The 25,195-nt window shown below is 41.6% G+C and overlaps 1 protein-coding gene across 3 annotated transcripts in view; it reads right to left on the minus strand.

Moving 5' to 3' along the window:
- Window positions 1-24,196, minus strand: part of LOC129713381 (electrogenic aspartate/glutamate antiporter SLC25A13, mitochondrial) — a 133,164-nt gene extending 108,968 nt beyond the window's left edge. Inside the window, exons 1-3 of one of the 3 annotated variants that reach the window (XM_055662401.1) lie at window positions 24,042-24,194; window positions 21,729-21,782; window positions 15,876-16,018 (exon numbers count right to left, since the gene is read on the minus strand). In XM_055662401.1, coding sequence (XP_055518376.1) covers window positions 15,876-16,018; window positions 21,729-21,782; window positions 24,042-24,053 — 209 coding nt within the window. In that variant the 5' untranslated portion in view covers window positions 24,054-24,194. Of the gene's footprint in view, window positions 1-15,875; window positions 16,019-21,728; window positions 21,783-24,041 lie in introns of all 3 variants that reach the window. The other 2 variants (XM_055662410.1, XM_055662417.1) reach the window with 2 other exon arrangements.
- Between the last annotated feature and the right edge of the window lie 999 nt (window positions 24,197-25,195).

The following is a 25,195-nucleotide window of genomic DNA, read 5'->3' on the forward strand; positions in this document are numbered from 1 at the left end:
CTGGTCGGAGAACTGGGAAGTAGTAGGGATGGAGAGGGAAAGCCAGGGTTACTTAAAGTTAGAGAAGTCAATGTTCATACCGCTGGGGTGTAAGCTGCCCAAGTGAAATATGAGGTGTTGCTCCACCAATTTGCACTCGGCCTCACTCTGATAATGGAAGAGGCCCAGGACAGAAAGGGCATGCTGTTTGACTGAATGTAATTTTCATGAATGACTGGGATGTGCCTGTGCTGATGTAGGAGTTCCCCCAAAAGTTTAAGATTTAAGATTCCCTAAATTGGAATACAGAGTATATTGGAAATCTTAAATAAAACCAGAACATTTTATTCCCTCAGTTTTAATCTGGTTAAAGGTCAATGTGCCAAAAGATTAGCGCTCCCTCTCTCACCCACCCCGCTGTCCACCTGCAAGAGTATCCTGAGCATTTCTAGCAATTTTCTTCCCTGGAGAGTTCTTGTATTACCAATTCACTTTTAAAAACTAAAACATAGTACTTTCTCCATCAAGAGCATTCTTTTCATGTGGGCTGCCTTTCAGAAGATTAAGATATTCTTTGGCGCAATTGCATGTATTATTAAACGGTGGAATTTCCATGGTAAATGAAAAACAGGATGCATTTACAACATAATATGTAACTATTCTGAAGTGTTTCTGCAATTTACACATTTGAGAAATGTGCTTTTATCCATGGAAAGCAACTGTCCACCATGCAGAATAATGATATAGGCTTAGAGATTTATCAAGATAACCTAATCATGTTTCTCTGAAACAGGCATGTTGCTGAGTATTCTCAAGAGTGTTTCACAACTGCAGATTCATAAGACCACTTCAGGGATGAGAACTTCCTCCCTACCTCCTCACACCCTCTTAACCAAAACCTATCACTTCCATTTATCGCACTCCTAACTCTATTGATTGCTCAATATCTCTGTCTCTTGATTCTCACATCTCCACCCAACTCTGACCACAATTCTCCATTCAATACTCTGAACCTATTTGTCTCAATTTCCATCTGAGGTCCCAAATTCCCTGAGACCCACCCAATTAGGTCTGTTCGGAGTTAAAGATTTACTTAATGCTTTCTTTGTCTTTGAGGCAAATGCTGCTGAATTTTGTTGCTGTAGGCACACCTCTTATACAATTTCTATGGCATGTTTCCTTTTGTTCTAATGGATACCTAGATCATTGTAACTATTGATCTTATTGGTATAGGAATATTCCTAGTCGCCAAAATGTTATGTGGAATTTATGTTTACCAATTATTTAATACAGAGAACATTAGTTACAATAGTTTTGCAATGAGTGTATCTTTAAATGGAGTGAAAAGATAGTTTGTCCCAAATTTTGATGAAGGGGCTTAACCTGGCATATTAATTAAGTTCCTTTCCCCACATATGTGGCTGACCAACAGCGTGTATGCAACATTTTCTGCTTATATCTTATTTTGGGTTTATTTGACCACTGCCCCTGACCACTGCCCTCCCCCCCCCCCCCCCCCCCCCCCCCCCCCCCCCCCCCCCCCCCCCCCCCCCCCCCCCCCCCTGGCCCGTCAACTTTCAACCCTCCTTGATCCACCAATCACTCATTAGCCTGTCTCACAACTACACCTCACCTGTTTATACTATCTTTCTCCTCCTGACGCAGGGTGCCGATCTGAAAAACATTAACAATCCCTCCACCTCCCCCATACGCCTCCAGCAGATTGTTTGTGATCAGAAACTTGATACTGGGAATGCTGGCCTGAAAGATGCTGACATTGGCTCAGTTATCTTCCCCTTGATTTGTATAAATTAACAGCGTCATAGATATTTCTCTAGTGGTTTGAGGAGTCTACCGTTGGTTATGCACGTGTAGACAATTTTAAGAAGGGTCTCGAGCCAAAACATCACCTATTCCTTTTCTCCAGAGATGTTGTCTGACCCGCCAAGTTACTCCAGCTTTTTGTGTCTATCATTGGTTATGCATGTCTCCAGAGCATACACAAGTGCAGGGTCCATGCGACTCATCAGACCATGAATTTAGTTTTTAAGAAGGAACTGCAGATGTTGGAAAATCGAAGGTACACAAAAAAGCTGGAGAAACTCAGCAGGTACAGCAGCATCTATGGAGCGAAGGAAATAGGCAACGTTTCGGGCCAAAACCCTTCTTCAGACATGAATTTAGTTTGATGACTTAATATGCAATGCCATCTCCTCACTCAGCCAACCCTCTGTGCTGTTGCATTAGAGGCGGTCTTCTTCTTTGTTACTGTTGTCTGAACTCGCTGCAAGGTAACTCACATTTATATAATACGATTTGCATTTTCCGCCATTGATGTTAATTATCCCGAGCAAAGTTGTGCAGTGGGAGCAGTTTTATGGAAAATCATTCTCTTGTGAATATTTATAGAAAGGTCTGTATTCTAATTTACTTTGTTAATTAAGTCAGAGATGACTTGGAACTTAGCTTCCAAATATGCCCAGTCACTAACATCATCCAAGTATTGTAAATTGATGACTGAAGCTGACAGCTGAAGTGATTTTGAATTTGGTGTGGAGATAAAGCAAAATCCACCTCCTTTTGTAAATTCATTCCTCACCAGCAGCAATCTCGTTGGGAGTGAAGTACCACTTCTGGATAAATGTGGTGACAAAATTCTTCAAGCTAGGCTTTAATTACAAAATTCTGGAATGCTGTCATCATTGAAAACGGGAATGCCGTTGAACCTTCTTCCCCCCCCCCCATCATTAACTGTCCATCACCATTCATGACTAAATGCAACGAGCTTGGGTTTATAGTGCCTGTTAATCACACGCTTCTCCCAGAAACACATTAAGGAAATTAGCAACAAAGTTAATGAAATGTTCCAATCTATGATGAGAAAAGGGAGTAGCATCAATATACCAGAAAAACTGGTGAGTGAAGATTTCTTGATGCATCTGGACCAAAGAATGTTTCATATTGCCCAGAGAGAAGTACCCATATAGCTTCTCAAAGTAACAGTCTTTATTGGGAGAAAGTAGTTATATTTCCATCTAGACAAAGGAAGCTGGGGTGGATGCACATTGTAGAAATAAAGGACTGCTGATGCTGGTTTACAAAAAAAAGAAATAAAGTACTGGAGTAACTCAACAGGTCAGGCAGCATCATTCAAGAACATAGATAGATGACGTTGGGACACTTCTTCAGACTTCTGCATTCAATGAATCCAGGTTCATTCCCGGGATGGCAGGGCTGTCATATGTTGATAGAATGGAGCGGCTGAGCTTGTATACGCTGGAATTTAGAAGAATGAGAGATCTTATTGAAACATATAAGATTATTAAGAGTTTGGACACGCTAGAGACAGGAAACATGTTCCTGATGTTGGGGGAGTCCAGAACCAGGGGCCACAGTTTAAGAATAAGGGGTAAGCCATTTAGAACGGAGATGAGGAAAACACATAGAGTTGTGAGTCTGTGGAATTCTCTGCTTCAGAGGGCAGTGGTTCTCTGGATGCTTTCAAGAGAGAGCTAAGAGCTCTTAAAGATAGCGGAATCAAGGGATATGGGGAGAAGGCAGGAAAGGGATTGTGGATGATCAGCCATGATCACATTGAATGGCGGTGCAGGCTCGAGGGGCCGAATGGCCTACTGCACCTATTGTCTAAAATGAAGACCTTCAAAGCATCCCATCCTGCTCGGCTAAAGAATTTAGTTATGTGTATCGGAACTATTTTCTATACCCTTGGCCTTGATTCTATCCACATGAAATTACCAGTTCCTTCAGCCATTTTAATATTTTCCTGTGTACTGGTCTGAACCAACTCATGTTCACCACAGTGGGCCAATTCCTCTTGATGACCAAAAAATCTGTTGTTTCCAGTATTTTTAAAAACATTTTTAAAGAGCAATCCAACCAAGACCTCAACGGTGGAACAGGCAGAGGACGATGGCTGACCTTAGTGAAGTGTCACAACGGCTGGAAAGGCAGATGACGGCTGCAGCAGAAAAGGGTCTCCGGTTGTCTTGGACTCCATGCCACTGGATCCTGACCCAGATCTGTCAAAGACCATGGGGTGGCTGTCTGTACACCAGTCTTCCCACGTTAAACAAAGTCACGAACAGGCATCTTCCAAATAGGGAATAGCCCCCTGGACAGCCATGACTGAAGGGGGCCTAAGAATAAATTATCTACATCTAGCCACGGCCTCCATCTGCAGGAGCCCAAAGAGTCTGTCTCTCTCTGGAAGATCCTGGTTCATTCTCAGATATTACCAATGCCTCCATCCCCTCACTGGTGACCACTTGATGCCTCCTTCTGTCGCTCCACCCAGGATCCCAAACAGACCTTCTCTGTGAAACAGCAATTTCCTTCTACTTATAACCACCGTTCAAAATGTGGTCTACCTGCGTTAGGAGGAGAAAACGAAGATTCGAGGAAATATTTTGTTCAATTTGCAAGTGTGATCCCAGAACTTCGGGTCACCTAGAAATTAAGTTCTTTGTCCGAATTATTCTTCATTATAATCTCTCAAGACTCTCAATTTTAAGCTTGATTCAACAATCTCACCCGCAAGCCAGAAAACTGTGGGTTCAAACACCACAAGAGAAACGAGCACATAGTGGGATGTCAGTGGGGACTAAATTGTTTGAAGAGCAGGGAAATTCCAAAGCAATTGTTGCTCGAAGGATATAGTAGGAGGGCAACAATGACTGTTATGTTTATTCGCACCAGTTTGAAAACTACCAGGTGTGTGGAGTCTCACTTCACAATTTGACAACAAAGACCTGTTGTCTAGTGCTCTATTTGGTTACAAGATTCAGTATGGACAACAACTATAGACCCGATCCAACAAAAGTTGTGGCCTAGGAGGAGGGAACTTTGGTACCCATAGTTTAGATCTAATGGAGATATCAACCATCATGTTAATGGCGAATTGGGGAGGTGGAACTCGGCAAACCAGGATACACCTGTGGAGAGGCAAACAGAATTAAGCTTTTCTGTCAATTAATAACCACAAACAATAAACCCATTTTCAGTCCATAAATGTTACAAGACCTGCTGAGTATTTTAACTTTTTTAGCTGTTTTATATCAGATTTACAGCATCTGCAGTATTGGCTTTTGGATTATCTCATCAATTATCTGACTAATATGTCTGGGGCTCTGCTCTATAAAAAAAAACTGTTGCTGCGTTTCCTTATTTATCTGTAATAACACTCCAAAGTACTCCACTGGCTGTTTAGCACTTTGAATAAACTTTATAGTGCACCTCATAATGGGAAACTGATAAACAGAAGGTTGGGAAATTTCTATTACTTTCTGGGAGAGGGAATGTACATATTAAAAAAAACTCCTCTCATGGACATTGTAATAGCTACTTTGAGAGAAAACCTATAGAAAATTACCTTAACTTAAATGGAGACATTTAAAAAGAGCTCTATCGGAGCAAGATTTCTCCCCATTTAATAAATAAAAGTTGTATTCTATTCAAAATTAGTTTGAAAGTATCTCCAAACCATAATATTAAAAATTATTTGCAATATGTGCCATGAAATTGGACATATTGTTGGAAGCAAAAATCAAGGAAACTACTTTTAAATGTCTGGAGTGTGGATTTAGAAACTTTTGAAAGTATGAGTCACACTACCAGCATGCAAGCTCCTCCATCGACATTCAAGTCATTTGGTTTCAATTCACATTTAGAAAATGAAGTCAGTATGTTAGAAACTCTTACAGTTTAAAGTAGCAGCAATATAATAGCTCCTAATCAAATTAGATTGAGGTTACTGTTTATTACACAAGACCCCATTATTTACCACTTCACAGTGATCTTAAACTAACACGTATTACTTCCCTGTTGGCATGTACATTTAAAAAGCTAGTGTTTCAACTTAATTTTCTTCAAACAAATCCTAAAATTTCAACTTTTAATCATACTCCATATGCCTCATTAGCCCATTATAAATTAATCATTTAATTCAACACGACATGCTACAGCTGAACTATGGCTTCAAATAGGATCATACAGAAACACCACCCTAACAACCTGCATATGCATGCAGTTATCAAATTATAATTTGTGCAGCCATGATTCACCAAAATGAAACAACGAATTGTTATATTAATCCAGTTCATCCCTCAATCAAGTAAAGTTCCACCTCCAATGTCCCCGGTTTTATTATAGCCTTGAAGCAACTACAATTTTTTAGTTAGACCCCAAGATATTTAATTATCATCTACTAATCAATAAAACCCCATATCATTTCACTAAGCTAAAAACAAAATTAAAGGCATAAACCTTAATGTTGAAACTATTATATCAATAGCTGATTATATTTTGCACAAATTAATATTTTTTAAGAATGAAGGGTCCTGGATTTCTGGAATAAGCTACCATACGGGGTTATTGAAGCAGTTACTGTAACAACATTTAGAAGACATTAGGACAGATACGTGAATCAGATAGACTGAGGGATATGCACCAAACATAGGCAGGTGGGACTAGTGTAGATGGGGCATGTTGGTCGATATGGGCAAGTTGGGCCTGTTTCCGTGCTGTATGACTCTAATAGATCGATGAAAATAGACAACAGGTGCAGGAGTAGGCTATTCGGCCCTATGAGCCAGCATCGCCATTCAATGTCATCATGGCTGATCATCCATAATCAGTACCCCGTTCCTGCCTTCTCCCCGTATCTCTTGACTGCGCTTTCTTTAAGAGCTCTATCTAACTCTCTCTTGAAAGCATCCAGAGAACCGGCCTCCACCTTTGTGTGAAAAAGTATTTCCTCATCTACGTTCTAAATGGTTTACCCCTTATTCTTAACGTGAGGCTCCTGGTTCTGAACTCCCACAACATCGGGAACACGTTTCCTGCCGTTAGTGTGTCCAAATCCTTAATAATCCTTCGACATTCCAGAGTATACAACTCCAGCCGCTCCATTCTGTCAACATATGACAGTCGCACCATCCCGGGAATTAACACCTACTCTGCACTCTCTCAATAGCAAGAATGGTGTTTCTTAAATTTGGAGACAAAAACTGGACACAATACCCCAGGTGTGGTCTCACTAGGGCCCTGTACAACTGCAGAAGGACCTCTTTGCTCCTATACTCAACTACTCTTGTTATGAAGGCCAACATGCCATTCCCTTTCTTCACTGCCTTCTGTACCTGCATGCTTACTTTCAAGGACCCTCAGATCCCGTTGTGCTTCCTCTTTTTCCAACTTGACATCATTTAGATAATAATCTGCCTTCCTTTTTGTCACCAAAGTGCATAACCTCACATTTATCCACATTAAACTACATCTGCCATGCATCTGCCCACTCACCCAACCAGTCCAAGTTACCCTGCATCCTCATATCATCCTCCTCACAGTTCACACTGCCACCCAGCTTTGTGTCGTCTGCAAATTTGCTAATGTTACTTTCAATCCCTTCATCTAAATCATTAATATATATTGTAAATAGCTGCGGTAGCAGCACCGAGCCTTGCGGTACCCCACTAGTCACTGCCTGCCATTCTGAAAGGGTCCCATTAATCCCTACTCTTAGTTCCCTATTGTTCCGTATTGTCTTTTTAGTTATCTTCTGTTGCTCTTTAAAAGTTACCCAATCCTCTGGCTTCCCGCTCATCTTTGCTATGTTATACTTCTCTTTTATTTTTATACTGTTCCTGACTTCCCTTGTCAGCCACGGTCGACCAATACTCCCCTTGGAATCTTTCTTCCTCGTTGGAATGAACTGATCCTGCACCTTCTGTATTATTCCCAGAAATACCTGCCATTGTTTTTCCATTGTCATCCGTGTTAGGGTATCAGTCTGAAGAAGGGTTTTGGCCCGAAACGTTGCCTATTTCCTTTGCTCCATAGATGCTGCTGCACCCGCTGAGTTTCTCCAGCTTTTTCGTGTACCTTCGATTTTCCAACATCTGCAGTTCCTTCTTGAACACAGGGTATCTTTCCAGTCAACTTTGGCCTGCGCCTTCCTCATGGCTCCATATTACCCTTTGTTCAACTGTAATACTGACACCTCCGTTTTAACCTTCTCTAAAATTGTGGATTAAAACGTATCTTATTATGGTCACTACCTCCTAATGGCTCCTTTACCTTGAGTTCCCTTATCAAATCCAGTTAATTACACAACACTAAATCCAGAATTGTCCTCCCTGGTAGGCTCCAGTACAAGCTGCTTTAAGAATCCATCATGGAGGTACTCCACAAACTCGCCTTCTTGGGGTCCAGTATCAACCTGATTTTCCCAGTCTACCTGCATGTTGAAATCTCTCATAACAACCGTAGCATTACCTTTACGACATGCCAATTTAAACTCTTGATTCAACTTGCACCCTGTATCGAGGCTACTGTTTGTGGGCTTGTAGATGTCCCATTAGGGTCTTTTTAGCCTTACAATTCCTCAGTTCTATCCATACTGACTCTACATCTCCTGATATCACTAAAATTCAAGTCAAGCACAGCTATGCTGTACATGTTTTGGAAATTTGTACAGAAGTATTACAGGTGCATTGCTAGTATGTAAGCAATCACTTAGCTGACACCAAATCTGGGAAAATATGCTTTTGATGGTCGAAGGTTAGGAATCAGATATGAGAGCATCCTGAAAGATAATCATGTGGCAATTTAGGTATTCTGGAAAAGTTGTTTAGGAAATAGAAAACATAGAAAAATAGGAGCAGGAGTGGACCATTCGGCCCTTCGAGCCAGCACTGCCATTCAATATGATCATCAGAATCAAAATCAGAATCAGAATCACACATTATTCGCCAAGTATGTATTGCAAAATACGAGGAATTTTATTGGCCAGGTCAGTCACACAATTAAAAGCAACAAATCATTCAAAAACACATTTTAACATGAACATCCACCACAGTGACTCCTACACATTCCTCACTGTGATGAAAGGCGAAATAAAGTTCAAGTCCTTCGTTTTGTTCTTCCTCGGTCGGGGGCCTCGAGCCCTCCGTTGACGGGACGATCTTGACTCCCGTAGCCGGCGGCATGCGGGCCCTCCACATCGAGGCGTTCAGCTCCTGCATCAGGGGAATGTCAGCTCCCCCACGCTGGGCGATCGAACCTCGCGTCCCGAGGCTGGTCGAGCCTTCCACGGCGTTTGAGCTCCCGACTAGCCTCTCCCGAGACTGCGAGCCCTTGATGGTAAGTCCACGGTGATCGCGGTGGGAGCGATCCCAGGCAAGGGATCTGCTCCGATGTTCGGCAATGGGGCTCACGACAGTCCGAGGAGGCCTCCAGCTCCAGCGATGGTAGGCCGCAGAGCCAAGAGAATGTGATCCAAAACTTTATCACCTCTCTGGGAAGGAAAGAGCCAGAAAACAAGTCCCCCCCCTCCACATAAAACAAACAGAAGAACATTAAAACAAACTTTAAACAAACGTTAAAATAACAAAAAGGATGAAATAATGAACAGGCTGCTGGCAGGGCTGCCATCTCCCTGGCACCCCTGGTTGATTTCCTTTAGCCCTAAGAGCTAAATCTAACTCTCTCTTGAAAACATCCAGTGAATTGGCCTCCACTGCCTTCTGTGGTAGAGAATTCCACAAATTCACAACTCTCTGGGTCAAGAAGTTTTTCCTCATCTCAGTCCGAAATGGTCCACCCCTTACTTTTAAATTGTAACCCCTGGTTCTGGACTCCCTCAACACCGGGAGCAATGTTCCTGCATCTTGTCTGTCCAATCCTTTCAGAATTTTATGTTTCTATATGATACCCTCTCATCCTTCTAAATTCCAGTGAATACAACCCAGTCGACCCATTCTTTCATCATGTCAGTCCCGCCATCCTGGGAATTAACCTGGTGAACCTACGCCGCACTCCCTCAATGGCAATAATGTCCCTCCTCAAATTAGACCAGAATTGCTCACAATACTCCAGGTATGGTCTCACCAGGGCCCTGTACAACTGCAGTATGACCTCATTGCTCCTAGAATTAAATCGTCTCGCAATGAAGGCCAACATGCCATTAGCTTTCTTCATTGCCTCCTGTACCTGCATGCTTACTTTCAGTGACCGATGTACAAGCACACCCAGGTCTCGTTGCATCTCCCCTTTTTCTAATCTGACATCATTCAGATAATAGTCTGCCTTCCTGTTCTTGCCACCAAAGTGGATAACCTCACATTTATCCACATTATACTGTATCTGCCATGCATCTGCCTACTCACCCAACCTTTCCAAGTCACCCTGTAGCATCATAGCATCTTCCTCACAGCTCACACAGCCACCCAGCTTTGCGTCATTGGCAAACTTGGAGTTGCACATTTAATTCCCTCGTCTAAATCATTAATATTTATTGTAAATAACTGGGGTCCCAGCACCGGGCCTTGCGGCACCCCACTAGTCACTGCCTGCCATTCTGAAAAGGACCTGTTAATTCCTACTTTTTGCTTCCTGTCTGCAAACCAGTTCTCTATCCATGTCCTAATTTTGCACTCTAATCTCCTGCGTGGGACCTTGTCAAAGACCTTTTGTAAGTCCAGATACACCACATCCACTGGCTCTCCCTTATCCATTCTCTTGTTACATCCTCAAAAAATTCCAGATTAGTCAAGCATGATTCCCCCTTCATAAATCCATGCGGACTTTGACCGATCCTGTCACTGCTTTCCAAATGCGCTGCTATAACATCTTTAATGTTATTTAGTGTGCGGCGGCTTCGACCACCCCGGGCCGCAGTGTTTGAACCGGCCCGTTCGCGGGGTTCGGTGAGCTGCGGGACTGTTTGTACCATCGCCCGGTGGGGAATCGCCTCAGCGCAGAGGGAGCAGAGGGAGAGACTGCAACCCTAAGATTTTTGCCTCCACCACAGTGAGGAGGTGTTTGGAGGACTCACTGTGGTGGAAGTTAATTTGTGTTTATTGTTGTTATTATTGTATCATTGTATGTATGACTGCAGGCACGAAATTTCGTTCAGACTGTAAGGTCTGAATGACAATAAAGGAAATTCAATTCAATTCAATTCAATTCAATTCAATTCAACAATCGACTCAAGCATGTTCTCTACTGATGTAAGGCTAACTGGCCTATCATTCCCTGTTTTCTCTCTCCCTCCTTTCTTAAAATGTGGGGTTACATTGGCTACCCTCCAGTAGGAGGTTGATGAGTGGAAATAAGCTAATCTTGAAAAAAGATATTGCATCTTTAAGGGGGAAGTGAAACAGGGATTCAAAGGAGGTGACAGTAATAAGACAATAATAATGCAGAAAGATGATGATCTTGGATGCCACACTACACAAATTCAAGGTCACCAACTATCAGGAGCAATAGCTGTGAAGGAAATGCTAATAACATATACAAAAATTTGGATATGGGTGGTGGTCAGATGATAGAAACTGGAACTGACAAATCAGATGTATGGTAATGCGCCCTATTTACAGCAGTGAAGAACCTCAACAACTGCCAGAGAGGCCAAAGCCAGCGAACGCCTACTTTGTCGATTCCAAGCCAGGGAGTGGGGACGGCACTGGCATCACTTGAAGCTGGAGTCCAATGTTCCTGAAGAACAGACGATCCTAGATTCTGGGTGTCTGGCAAAGATACGCGCGACTGTTCCCAAGCGTGACGGACAATATTTAGGACTCGGGCACATAATTAATGCCCAAAGGGTCTGTCCCACCAGCATGCGATTGCATGCGTCTAGCGCGACCAAACGTGGTGGCTTGAGGCGTACGGCCTCGCGGGGCCGGTCCCACTTCCAACCGCGGAGCCGTCTGGAGTTGTGCGGGGCTGGTCCCGACATCATACTCACCAATCAGCTGGGCAGGAGGCGGGCCGACTTAATTTGGACGTCGCACGGCGTCGGGACGGTTACGTCATCACGCAACGGCACGCCTGGCGGTGATGTCATCGCGCAACGCCACACGCTAGGTGTATGCCGTCAAAACGCTATGTACGGCGTCGAGTTGCTGCGTACGCTCGTCGAGGCGCTGCGTATGGCCTCAATGCGGTTGCGGGCCGACAGGCCGTTGTCGCGCGGAACTTTTGGACAGTGTCAGTTTTTCGGAGCCCCGCGTGATGTCGGGACCAGCCCCGCACAACTCCACACAACTCCCACTTGAATTTGGCGGCCTTGCACCCTGCTTGAACTGGCATGAAACTGCACTTGAATTTGGTGGCCTTACACCCTACTTGAACTGGCATGAAACTGCACTTGAATTTGGTGGCCTTGCACCCTGCTTGAACTGGCATGAAACGGCACTTGAATTTGGTGGCCTTTTACCTTGATTGAAATGGAATTTCAATTTTAAAGCCGTGAGTCAGCTGCCAGCCCACCGGCCTTGAGTGAGTGAGCTACCAGTACGCCAGGCTTGAGTGACTGAGAATCCATTTGGCCCACAATGTCCATACTAGCCCTGGAAACCAGTCCTTTCAGCCCATAACACCCATACTAGCGGTCCAGAAAGGAATTGGTGGAGAGGTGGAATATTGCGTTGGGGGGAACCAGCCCTCCCGTGTGAAGCTGGGACCCAACGGGTCCCACTTAGTCTAGTAGTTTCTAAATGTCTCTATCCATGAGAAATATGTAAAACAGTTAATATAGATTTGAATTATTGCAATAAATAAATTATTTTTTAAAACTCTTATTAACTTAACAAGACAAAACATGATATCAATCACAAGTGCTCACACTACATATGTGTGCCCAGCAAAGTAGTAAATTGGGTTAGTCACTATGGATTCCCCATTCCCCCCCGCCCTCCTTTAGAATACGGTGCTAAGTCCAGCAAAAGGGTAGGGGAACAGATTTGTCAGTATCTGACCTCAAGCACATTCCCAATTTGTTTATTGCAATGCACAGGTGTATAGGTCAAGACCATGCTGGCCCTTGATGTGGACGTTGCTGGTGGCACTCTATCAAACCAGTGGGAAAAATACATACACTTTGTCCCAACATGAAGGAGTGGATTCATTTGTGGAGGTAGATTGTAAGTTGAAACTTCGATAATCAATTCCAGCTGTTTGTGTGCCCCAGAAGCTGCATTCTATGATTGGAATCTGCTTTTTTTACATTTATTCTCAGCAGCCTTGTTGCCAAGTTCTGTGACTGAAACTAGATTTGGATTTGTACTAAAGCCCAGCTACTCTGCTGATGAAGGTTATTAGCACATTGTTCATTAAAGCAATTTACTACCAAAATCATGTCTAAGCTGTCATTTCACAGTAGCTCCTTATAACTCAATACAAAATATTATTCAAAATTAGGATATTCTACTCATCTCCATTCTAAGTGGTATCCTGTAAATGGAGCAAATGCAGAATTTGGTTGCAGTCATAAGTGTATAGGGAGTATAATACAGAGCTGAGAACACACCTTTGCGGGGCACTGGTGTCGGGAATTGTTGGGGAGGATATTTTGTCACCTCTTCAAAGATTGTGGTCTGAGCGTCAGGGAGTTGAGGATTCAGTTGCAGTTTAGGCTCCAAGATCTTGAGTTTGGAAATTACTTTAGTTGGGATTATGGTGTTGGAAGTGGAGCTATAGCCCATAAATAGGCCGATCCCTGTTATCAAGATGTGCCAGTGATGTATAGTACCAGGGAAAAGGACATAAAAACAATATCTTTGAGCTTCCTAATATTTAGCTGTCCGGCATCTTGTCCGGCAACATCACAATCTGGTTTGGGAACTGCTCTGCCTAGGACAAGAAGGCTTTGCAGAGAGTAGTGTGTTCGGCCAAACGCACTATGGGAAATAAACTGCAGGACCTATACATCAGTAGGTGCAGATCCAGAGCCAGCAACATTATGAGAGACCCCTACCACCCCAGCAATGGTCTGTTTCAACTGCTACGGTCAGGCAAACACCTCTGCTGTCATGTTGTGAAAACAGAGAGGATGAGATGGAGCTTCTTCCCACAGGCCATTAGGACTGTAAACTCTTATCTCACCAGGGACTATTACATATTTTTCTAATATGTAATTACAGATTCTGTTCTATTCTGTTCTGTAGTTTTTTTGCACAATCCGCAGGCATTGCCATTTTTATTTCACTACACATCTTGTATGTGTATGTGACAAATAAACCTGACTTGACTTGACTTGACTTGTAAAAGTATTCCTGCTCATCCTGGGTTGTATATCAGACAACCATAACACCAATTCAGACAGTGGAGGAGCAGAATATAGGTGAAAGCTAGCAGAACGTTTAAGCTGTAGAGAGAAATAAAGTGCCCTCCATAATGTTTGGGACAAAGACCAGTCATTTATTTATTTGCCTCTGTACTCCACAATTTGAGATTTGTAATTATACAAAAAAAAAATCACCTGTGCTCAATCACATGCCAGATTTTATTAAACGGTATTTTAATACATTTTGGTTTCACCATGTAGATATTACAACTGTGTTTATACATCGTCCCCCCATTTCAGGGCACCATAATGTTTGGGAAACATGGCTTCACAGGCATTTGCAATTGTTCAGGTGTGTTAATTGCCTCCTCAATGCAGGTATAAGAGAGCTCTCAGCACCTCGTCTTTCCTCCAGTCTTTCCATCACCTTTGGAAACTTTTATTGCTGTTTATCACCATGAGGACCAATGTTGTGCAAATGAAAGTCAAAGAAGACATTATGAGACAAAGAAACAAGAATAAAACTGTTAGAGACATCAGCCAATCCTTAGGCTTACCAAAGTCAACTGTTTGGAACATCATTAAGAAAGAGAGCACTGGTGAGCTTACTAAACACAAAGGGACTGGCAGGCCAAGGAAGACCTCCACAGCTGATGACTAATAAAGAAACGCCCCCAAACACCTGTCCGACAGATCAGAAACACCCTTCAGGAGTCAGGTGCCGATTTGTCAATGACCACCATCAGCAGAAGATTTCATGAACAGAAATACAGAGGCTACACTGCAAGATACAAACCACTGGTTAGCTGCAAAAATAGGATGGCCAGGATACAATTTGCCAAGAAGTACTTAAAAGAATATGCAGCAAAATACTAAACATGACTACTTTCATTTACATTACATTGTTGTGTCCCAAACATTATGGTGCCCTGAAATGGGGGGCCTATGTAGAAACACTGCTGTAATTTCTACATGGTGAAACCAAAATGTATAAAAATACCCTTTGATAAGATCTGACAATGTGTACTTTAACCACATGTGATTTATTTTCTATTACAAATCTCAAATTGTGGAGTACAGGCACATAAATAAATGATGGGTCTTTGTCCCAAACATTATGGAAGACACTGTATATAAAAGAAAGTGAAGGCACTGTTAGGATTTTTTTTAGGTGATCATCCCCTTTTTATTTCTCAACTCCACCTATATAACCTCACACTACAATCCCTCAATAACATTATTTAAGACTCCATCTCTCACCCTCACTTAGGGAAATCTGACCAGCTGGCTATGCTCCTCCTTCTGACTTAAAGACAGTGACTAAAGAGCACATCCCCAGGATTGAGGACGGCACAGAGCTGGTCAGAAGAGGCAGAGGAATGAAAAATGGGCTTTTAAATGTTGTTACTATACCCGTTTCAACTACTTCCTCTGGCAACTCGTTCCGTTTAGCCCCCACCTTCTGTGTGAAAAAGTTGCCCCTCAGATTGCAATTGAATCATTCCCCTCTCACGTTAAAGCTATGTACTTGACTTACCTATCTGGCAAAAAAAAACTCAGTGCATTCATCCTATCTATCTATATACCTCATGAGTTTATACACTTCTATAAGATCACCCACCAGCTTCCTGCACTGCAAGGAATAAAGTTCTAGCCTGTCAACCTCTGCCTATAGCCAAGGCCTTCAACTCCTAGCAACACCGTTGTAAATCTTCTCTGCATGCTTTCCAGTTTAATGGCATCTTTCCTATAGCAGGGTGATCAAAACAAAACAATTTAGATGAATATTATCTGGGTATGAAAAACTTACCCAGTTTTTGATTGATTAACAGCACCTGCTAGCAACTTCACTGTCTCGGGATTGTCTTCCATTCCATTTCGCAAGTTCAAGAATCTTTTCACAAAGTCTTCAGAAGACATAAGGCGCTCCCCATTCTTCTCAACTGTTGCATACTGAAAGGAGCAAAAAAATATTGGATCAGTCTGTTTTGGTTATTTATTTGTTGGTGCAGGGATATATTGTAAATATTGGTGGAATGGCAGCATTTATTGACCTTAAATAAATATTATTTAAATAAATATCTCTGGACTAAGCAAGTGTTAAGAATATACCATCTTGATAAGTCTGGAGTTACATGCAAGCCATACTAGGTAAACACAACAGATTTTCAATTTATGACGTAGTTTTTTATTAAAATTTGTTGTTTTTAAATTGCAGGTTATTTAATTACTTGGATTTAAATTCAATTTGAAATTATATTTAGTCTACTGTGCTACTGTACACAGTCTTCACAGCATAAGCTAGGGTACTCTCCGAATCTCCTCACCCATTTGCAGACATTGGGCATTGTGTATAAAACTGATGCTCTACAAAGTGCGGCATAGTGGTGCAGCTGATAGAGCTGCTGGCTCACAGAATTTGCATATTCTCCCTATGATCGCGTGGGTTTCCTCCAGGTGTTTGGTTTTCCTCACAAATTCAAAAGATGTGTGAGTTTGCAGGGCAATTGACCTCCATAAATTAGCCCCAGTGGAAGTGAAAGTGGGATAATATTGAACTAGTATGAATGGGTGATCTGAAAACTAAACCTAAATGCTGAGATCTATATTCTGCACTCCTTTAGAAACATAGAAACATAGAAATTACGTGCAGGGGTAGGCCATTCGGCCCTTCGAGCCTGTACCGCCATTCAATATGATCATGGCTGATCATCCAACTCAGTATCCCGTACCTGCCTTCTCTCCATACCCCCTAATCCCCTTAGCCACAAGGGCCACATCTAACTTCCTCTTAAATATAGCCAATGAACTGGCCTCAACTACCCTCTGTGGCAGAGAGTTCCAGAGATTCACCACTCTCTGTGTGAAAAAAGTTCTTCTCATCTCGGTTTTAAAGGATTTCCCCCTTATCCTTAAGCTGTGACCCCTTGTCCTGGATTTCCCCAACATCGGGAACAATCTTCCTGCATCTAGCCTGTCCAACCCCTTAAGAATTTTGTAAGTTTCTATAAGATCCCCTCTCAATCTCCTAAATTCTAGAGAGTATAAACCAAGTCTATCCAGTCTTTCTTCATAAGACAGTCCTGACATCCCAGGAATCTTCCCCTTTGCTCTATTGTATTCTAGCATGAAAATCTAGCATGTGAAAATATCTAAAATTCACATCAGTCATTTCTACATATTTTTCCTTCATCAAACAATTTTTGCCATTCATTTATCAATAATGTTAATTAGCATTCTTTCTTTTACTTCCTTTTGTAAGTTTAAATGCTCAGAATTTAGTTCGTACTGTGAGGACAAGATTTCTATTAAAACTAAATGCCTGCAATTTCATTGTTGTCCTTGGTGTGATATATGCTTAGCAGATTTGATTAATGCTCTGTGGCTTTCTGGTTTGTACAACAGTTCAACAAATGTCCTGTTACAATTAAAGACTTAGTAGTGCTTAGACTACCATCTTCAATGTGACAGCAGGAAAAGCCGATTTGAAATTCAAAGGGCCTGTCCCACGAGCATGCAACTCCATGCAGCAAGCGCGACCTAACGTGGTCGCTTGAGCCATACGGCCTCGCGGGGCCGGTCCCACTTCGATCGCCGGAGCCGTATGGAGTTGTGCGGAGCTGGTCCCGAGAGTTGGGCTCCGAAAAACTGACCATGTTCAAAAATTCCACGGGGCAACGGCCTGCCAGACCGCAGTAGCCTCGACGCCGTACGCACCGCCTCGACGTGCATGCGCAGCATCTTGACACAATATGCACGTCTTGACGTCGTACGTCACGCGCGAACTCGCGCGAACGCTCAAACTTCACGTCACTCACTCGACCTCCGCGCGGCCCCCGCTTCAGGTTTGATCGCGCTCGCCGCATGCAGGCACAAGCTGGTGGGACCAGCCCTTAAAGCCTCGGATTTAATTACAAAACTCATGGCTTACCAGGCAGCAGTGATCCCTGCTTCTTATATCTTTCTGAGACCTTCAATAGCTCCAGAGATTTGAGGACAGCACAAAAATACAGTTATCTCAATTCACCGAAAAGTCAACCAAGACAGTGTCCTCCTCCACACTAAAATCCCTAACATTACTTAAAGACAAGAAGTCACACAAGGCAGATAAACTGAGCATAGATCAACAGATGAGATTGTGATTCTATAGTTATTACAGGAACATGGTCAAGGGATGGCCAGGAAGCAGCTCAATGTTCCAAGTATCAATGTTTCCAATGTGACAGAGGTGGAACTAAAAAGGGAGGGAGAGAATATCATGGCAGTACTTAGAGAGGATATGGTGGAGAAATAACCCAGCAAGGGCACATAGGTAGAATTCAGACATAAGAAAAGGATAATAATTTTGATGAGATAGCACCGACCCAAACAGTCAATGGAAATGAGAGGAGCAATTATGTAGAGGAATCACAGCTGTGTCAGAATAATAGGGTTGAAATTGCAGATGATTTTAACTTTCCTAATGTGGACTGGGACTACCTTAGTGCTCAAAGATTTGATGGGCAGATTCTTTTAAATGTGGCCAGGAACGTTTTCTGAAGCTATTTGTAGATGATTCTACTAGAGAAGAGGCAACACTTGATCTCCTGCCAGGAATTTATGCTGGGAAGTAGTTGATGTATCAGTGCGGGAGCACTTTGGGACCAATGACCATAATTATATCAGGTTCACGTTAGTTACGGGAAAAGATATGACTGATTTGCAGGTCAAAGACCTGAATTGGGAAAGATTTATTTGAATGGCATCAGGCAAATTATATTTAACTCAGACATGTGCAAAGTGATGTATTTTTGGAATTTAAACCAGGGCATGGTATGCACAGTGAACAGCTGTGCCCTGGGCAGTGTTACTGAACAGAAAGATGTTGGGGTACAAGTTGCATAGTTCCCTGAAACACAGCATGGTTGGCACTGACATGGTGGACTGAAGGACCTGCTTGTGTATTGTACAACTCTATGACTTTATAACACCGATGCCCAGTAGGCTCCTATGAGGTCACATCAATTGCGGTCAGTAAGGTCATTACCCATTTTCCTGTACAACCCAGTATTCCTGAATTCTACTTGTGTTTGGAAATCTATTGATCCCTGCAATTAACCTACTTACTGACAGCCTCTGCAGTCCTCTTGGGTATAGAAATCCCATGAATCACATCTTCAGGGTATAGAACATTTTTTTAGATATCTAGCTAACTCACTTGCATGAGATCATTACAGTCACAGAGATATATAAAGCAATAAATTGATCTTTCAGCCCACCTTGCCCATGGTGAACAAGTTTGCAAACTGGGCTAGTCCCATTTGCCTATATTTGGCCTATAGCCCTCAAAACGCTTCTTATCCAGATATCTGTCCAAATGTCTTGTAAAAGTTGTAAATTAATCGGCTTCAATATCTTATCATTACCCACGATTCCAGATTACCACTGCCAAGGGTTTCAATATCAAATGTATCAGAACCAGGTCAATTAAATTATTATTTGCTGCAACTTTTACAGACCCATTAATGCAACAAACATCCAATAAACAATAAATTATCAGTCATACTAGATAACCAGATCATAATACCTGTAGTACAAACCTAGTACACAGAGCAACCTTTATATAACATCCATTGTAGTTCATGGTCGGAGAGTGTCGTTCAAGAGCCTGATGGTTGATGGGAATAAGTTCTTAAACTTAGAGATAATAGTTCTCAGGTTTCAGTGTATTCATTACACATGATATCTAATGCCTTCTTGAGATTACTCTTGCTATGGGTTTCTCCAATGGTGGGGTAGTCAATATGTCCGTCGCTTTCAGCAGCTTCCTTCATTCTTGGGCATTCAAGTTACCAAACCAGTCCAGGGTGCAGCCAGTCAGTATTCTGTAAAAGTTTGTTAGAGAATTCGGCAACATGCCGAATCTCCTCAAATTCCATAATACCAATCTTCTCATTTCCCCAGCGAAATCTCAATCCCTCTTCAGAAATGTCAGTAACTTGCCAACAGCAAAAGGCATGTACTATAAAGATTGTTGGTGGCTCACTGCTGCATCGAATGACTCACCCATTTAAGTGCGATTTAAGGGCAGCACTGTGGTTGAGTTGCTGCCTTACAGTGCCAGAGACCCAGGTTCGAGCCTGACTATGGTGCAGTCTGCACACGTGGCCTTTCTCCTGGGGCTCTGTTTTCCTCCCACATTCCAAAGATGTTCAGATTTGTAGGATAATTGGCTGCTGTAAATTGACCCTAGTATGTAGGATAGAACTAGTGTACGGGTGATCGTTGTTCACTGCAGACTCGGTAAACCAAATGGTCAGATTCCACGCTGTATCTACAAAATAAACTAAAATTTCCAAGCTTCTCTCTGTAGGAGAGAAGGCGAGTGAGAGACTCATAAAACATTGAAAAAAGGTACAGGAGTAGGCCATTCTGCCCTTCGAGTCAGCACCACCATTCAATATGATCACGGCTGATCATCCAAAATCACTACCCCGCTCCTGCTTTTTCCCCCGTATCCCTTGATTCTGGTAGCCCCAAGAGCTAAATCTAATTCTCTCATTAAAAAATCAGTGAATTGGCCTCCACTGCCTTCTGTGGCAGAGAATTCCACAGATTCACAACTCTCTGGAGATGTTACATTTAATTCCCTTGTCTAATTCGTTAATATATATTGTAAATAACTGAGCCTTGCAGCATCCCACTAGTAACTGCCTGCCATTATGAAAAGGATCCGTTAATTCCTACTCTTTGCTTCCTGTCTGCCAACCAGTTCTCTATCCATGTCCATACCCTTCCTCCAATACCATGTGCTCTAATTTTGCACACTAATCTCTTGCGTGGGACCATGTCAAAAGCTTTTTGAAAGTCTAGATACACCACTTTCCCTTATCCATTCTACTTGTTTCATCCTCAAAAAATTCCGGAAGATTAGTCAAGCATGAATATAAATCCATGCTGACTCTGACCGATCCTGTCACTGCTTTCCAAATGTGCAGCTATGACATCTTTAATAATTGATTCAAGAACTGGTCTATAATTCCGTTTGCCCTCTCCTTCCTTTCTTAAAAAGCGGGGTTACATTAGATACCTTCCACTCCACAGGAACTGATCCAGAGTCTAGAGAACATTGGAAAATGATTACCAATGCATCCACGATTTCTAGGGCCACATCCTTGAGTACTCTGGGATGAAGACTATTAGGCCGGGGGATTTATCTGCCTTCACAAAACAAAAAGAATGTGTGATAAACTGAGTCGAAATTAGTTTAATGGGGATAGGTTTCGGCATATTAAGCTATTTGGCCTGTGTAGTGAGTTGTTAATATTGGGACTTGTTTGTCAGGCTAGTCTTAAACGAGCAGAATAAGCAGAAAACAAATAAGCAGAAAACAATCCACAGAAAATGTTAAATGCTGTAAAAACTAAGCAGGTCAGGCAGCATTCATGGGAAGACAAACTGATAATATTTCAGAGAAGGGACCTCATCTGAAACATTAACTGTTTTTTCTTCACATTCTTTCTCTTACTAAAAACCAAATTTCATCTATGTGTTTCCCAATTCTGACAAAGGGTTGCAGACTCAAAATGTTGACTGCTTTTCTTTCCTCAGATGCTGTCTGATTTGCTGTTTTATATATATATATATATATATACATAAAGTAACTCGTTGTAAAGTCACGTACCTTTATAAAAATTGTTTTAAGTTCATCTGGATTTGCTTCCTTGGTCAAACTCAACTGGAAAATAAAGGTTTAACTTACATTGCAAAGCAACAGTGCATGGTTGATGTCTGAGTTACATACAAAATTACACAGCAACTCTTCACTGAGAGCCTCTCAGAAGGCTAGCTCCTTCTGCCACACTGCAATCCATTAAAAAAAAACACTATACAATGGAAAATTTGAGAATGTTATCACACAGCATCAAAATAATCGTCTAAATGAAGATGCAGTAAATATTAACTATAAGAGATGATAATTGTTTAAGGCAGGACGCTGTATAAATCAGGTACCTTGAGGTGCAATTAACAAGGATACTCAGAAACAAAAGACATGAATCTACTTTCCAACTGATGCAAACCTTGATCATTAATAATTTAGAGGATTAATTCATGGAATGCAGAAGAAATTATTGTCTAGATCAGTATGTTGAGGAACCAACAGGCATGCAGACTATATTAGATGAGATATCACATAATGAAAAATAATTAATTGATGATTTTATGGTTAACAGTTAACGTGTCTCATATGATACAGCAATTGAAATACTGGCAATCTGAAACAAACAAAAATCATTGTAAACATGCAACATGATTAAAGTTTCAGATCAGCTATTTCAACTGATGAAATAAGATGCAAAATGTTTCAAACTACCTGATTTAGAGATTTTTATTAAAAAAATACCTTATTTACTGTCTCCCTTTCTGGGGTGTATTGATATAAAGGGGAATACCACAGGTCATATTGACTACTAATAAACTGATGAAGGCATCGACTCAATTTCACTTCACACAAATGCAGCCTATCCTGCTGAGATTTCCAGCATTTTGATTTAGATTTCAACTCCTAATTGTTTTTCTCTCTGCTGATTCTGCCCAAACTGACCATTTCTAACATTTTCTGTTTTTAATTTCAGATTTCCAGAATTTTAATTCTGCTTATAAATATTGTAGGCACACTATCAAATCAATCATTAGCACAATTTTGAACAAGCTAGTTTTCTTTCCATCCCAACCTCTGAGAAAATCTCACCATAGTGCTCTGGTATAAAACTGTTAACCAGATGAATATTTCAAAAATGAAACTCACAGATCTACTTTAAATGGGAACCAGTTACATAATCAGACCACTATTGTGCAATTATTGTGTTAAGAATGAAAGATGCAAATACCTCCATTTCACAACTAACTAATGGTTGTTTGTTTTTATATATTGAACTTTTTGATGTTTATTATGATCTCCTGAATAATATGTTTACAGCGCTGCTACAGGTAAGAATGTAATTTCAATGTCGTTGTTCTGTTTTTGGGACATGTGACAACAAAACTCTATTGACTGTGCAACTTAACACATTCTACAATTTAATCAATAGGGAATTACAACAACCATTTCACGTTGCAAAAAAGCCCATAAATATATATTTTGATTACTGCAAGAATGAGAATTAAACGGGCACCATCAAGTATTTGCCCAACCCTGCCACGTGGTAAGCGATGTCTCCACTCCTCATACTTGTTTAATGCATTTGACGCAACAAATGCTCATATTATCAATAATCATGCTTGAAGACTTCTATAACTGGGGTTATATATGAAGATTAGGGAGGGGGGGGGGAGACGGATATTATTTTATGTCTCCTTTCCTGTTAGAAAGGACATTATCCTGTTGCTTGATTTAAATTTGCGTCCCCATGTGAATTAATTAACCACTGCAAGCGTATATAATAATTAAAAGAAAAAAACACATTTTTTTCCAGGCATTTGTGGACTGTTTCAGCGAACCAAAAGCCCTGAAATGTGCGCATATCAGCAGAGGCGATGCTTGCTTTCGATTGCATTTAACCCAGCTGTTCATCAATTAATATTTTGTAAAACCACGTAGTGGGCCCCCTTTATGAACAGCTGACATGTTCAACAAAACCGTCGGCAAAAACACTTCCAAGCTTGACCAAGTCGGCAAAAACACTTCCAAGCTTGACCAAGTCGGCAAAGACACAGTGGAGGATTCTGGTTTCTTGCATAACAACAAAAATCACAAAAAGCGGGTATCTGGAAAATCACTGAATTGTATTTTGAAGCTCATTCTCAAAGGATGGATGTCACCCTCAATCCCTTCCACTGTTGGAGACGAGGACAAAGGCCAGGGAATGGGAAGGACACAACATGAACAAATACAGCAGAGAGCCAGGGAGAGGATGGGAAGGAAGCTCGGCATCTCCCTCCTTGTTAGCGCGCCTGCCTTCCCGCTTCCCGCTTCCCGCGGCCGTTCCCTCCTCACCTTGGCGGCCATGCTCGGCTCGAGGCGACCTCCCTCCTCGCTTCAAAACCACCCGACACCAGCGCGCGGGAGGGACATCGACCAGAGGTGGCGCGTTCCGTCACAATCACACAATCGTGGCTCGGGCTTGAAGAGGAAAGCGGGATATTTGAATACAAAGGGTAACACAATGGCAGCGCGAAAGGAAGGCAACCTCTACAACAAAAGTAGCAGTAAGGATATAAATATATATATATAAAACAAAGTTCTACTGGATCAACCCTTGCGGGTCGAGTAGCATCTGTGGTAGGAAGAGGACAGTCAAATATATATATATCTATTAGCAATGTTACAAAATGTTGAGATTTTAAAAATCAAGTCTGCAATTTGTCCCATCAGATAAAGCATAAAAATAAGTTTAATTTGACACCTAATTCACTTCCATATCTCAAGTATTTAAAAAGTTATGGCCATTTTCATACTCGGAAATTAGCATCATTGATTTTCTATGGACATAACAAAAAAGCTGTGATCGTGGACAGTCAAAAGCCCATAACTCTTAAAAATTAAGAGAACTGAATGAAATTTCCAGTTATCATAGATTGAAGCATTCTGAAACAAATATAAAATAATCTTACTTGGATGACCTGAAATTAAAGCATATAATTAGTTAGTTACCCAATTGTAGCTAATTTCAGACTTCAATTACTAGATCTAAACATCTATCCATTTCTTAATAAATGATTAACATTTTTAAATAACCTAAGTGTCCAAATAATATTCACAAATAATTCACAATAAAACATGATTTTTAAGTCTCATTTACATTAATTTATAGGCCAAATGGAAGGAATTTAGTGTTCAATTGCTGTAAATTAAAGTCAATTTAAATCAGCTTTCTAGTGGGTTCCTGTGAACGCGCTGGTTTAGAACGTTCACATTGCGGTAGATTTGTGCCCTCAAATGCCCAGAAAAATACTGCGGGATATAATGGGCCCAAAATTAGCTACTCGCAACTTTAAACTTTGTATAAAGGGATCTTAAGAAACCTTTTTTAACGTAAAAATAAACAGCCTATCTTCCGTTGTCCGCTGTATGAGATCCGGCCGGTTGCCGGCGGTCGGGGGTTTAGAGGTTAATTTTTAACCTACTATAACGTATAGAAAGCCCTTAAA

The sequence above is a fragment of the Leucoraja erinacea genome, chromosome 2 (genome assembly GCF_028641065.1).
Source record: "Leucoraja erinacea ecotype New England chromosome 2, Leri_hhj_1, whole genome shotgun sequence".
In the NCBI taxonomy this organism is placed as follows: domain Eukaryota; kingdom Metazoa; phylum Chordata; class Chondrichthyes; order Rajiformes; family Rajidae; genus Leucoraja; species Leucoraja erinaceus.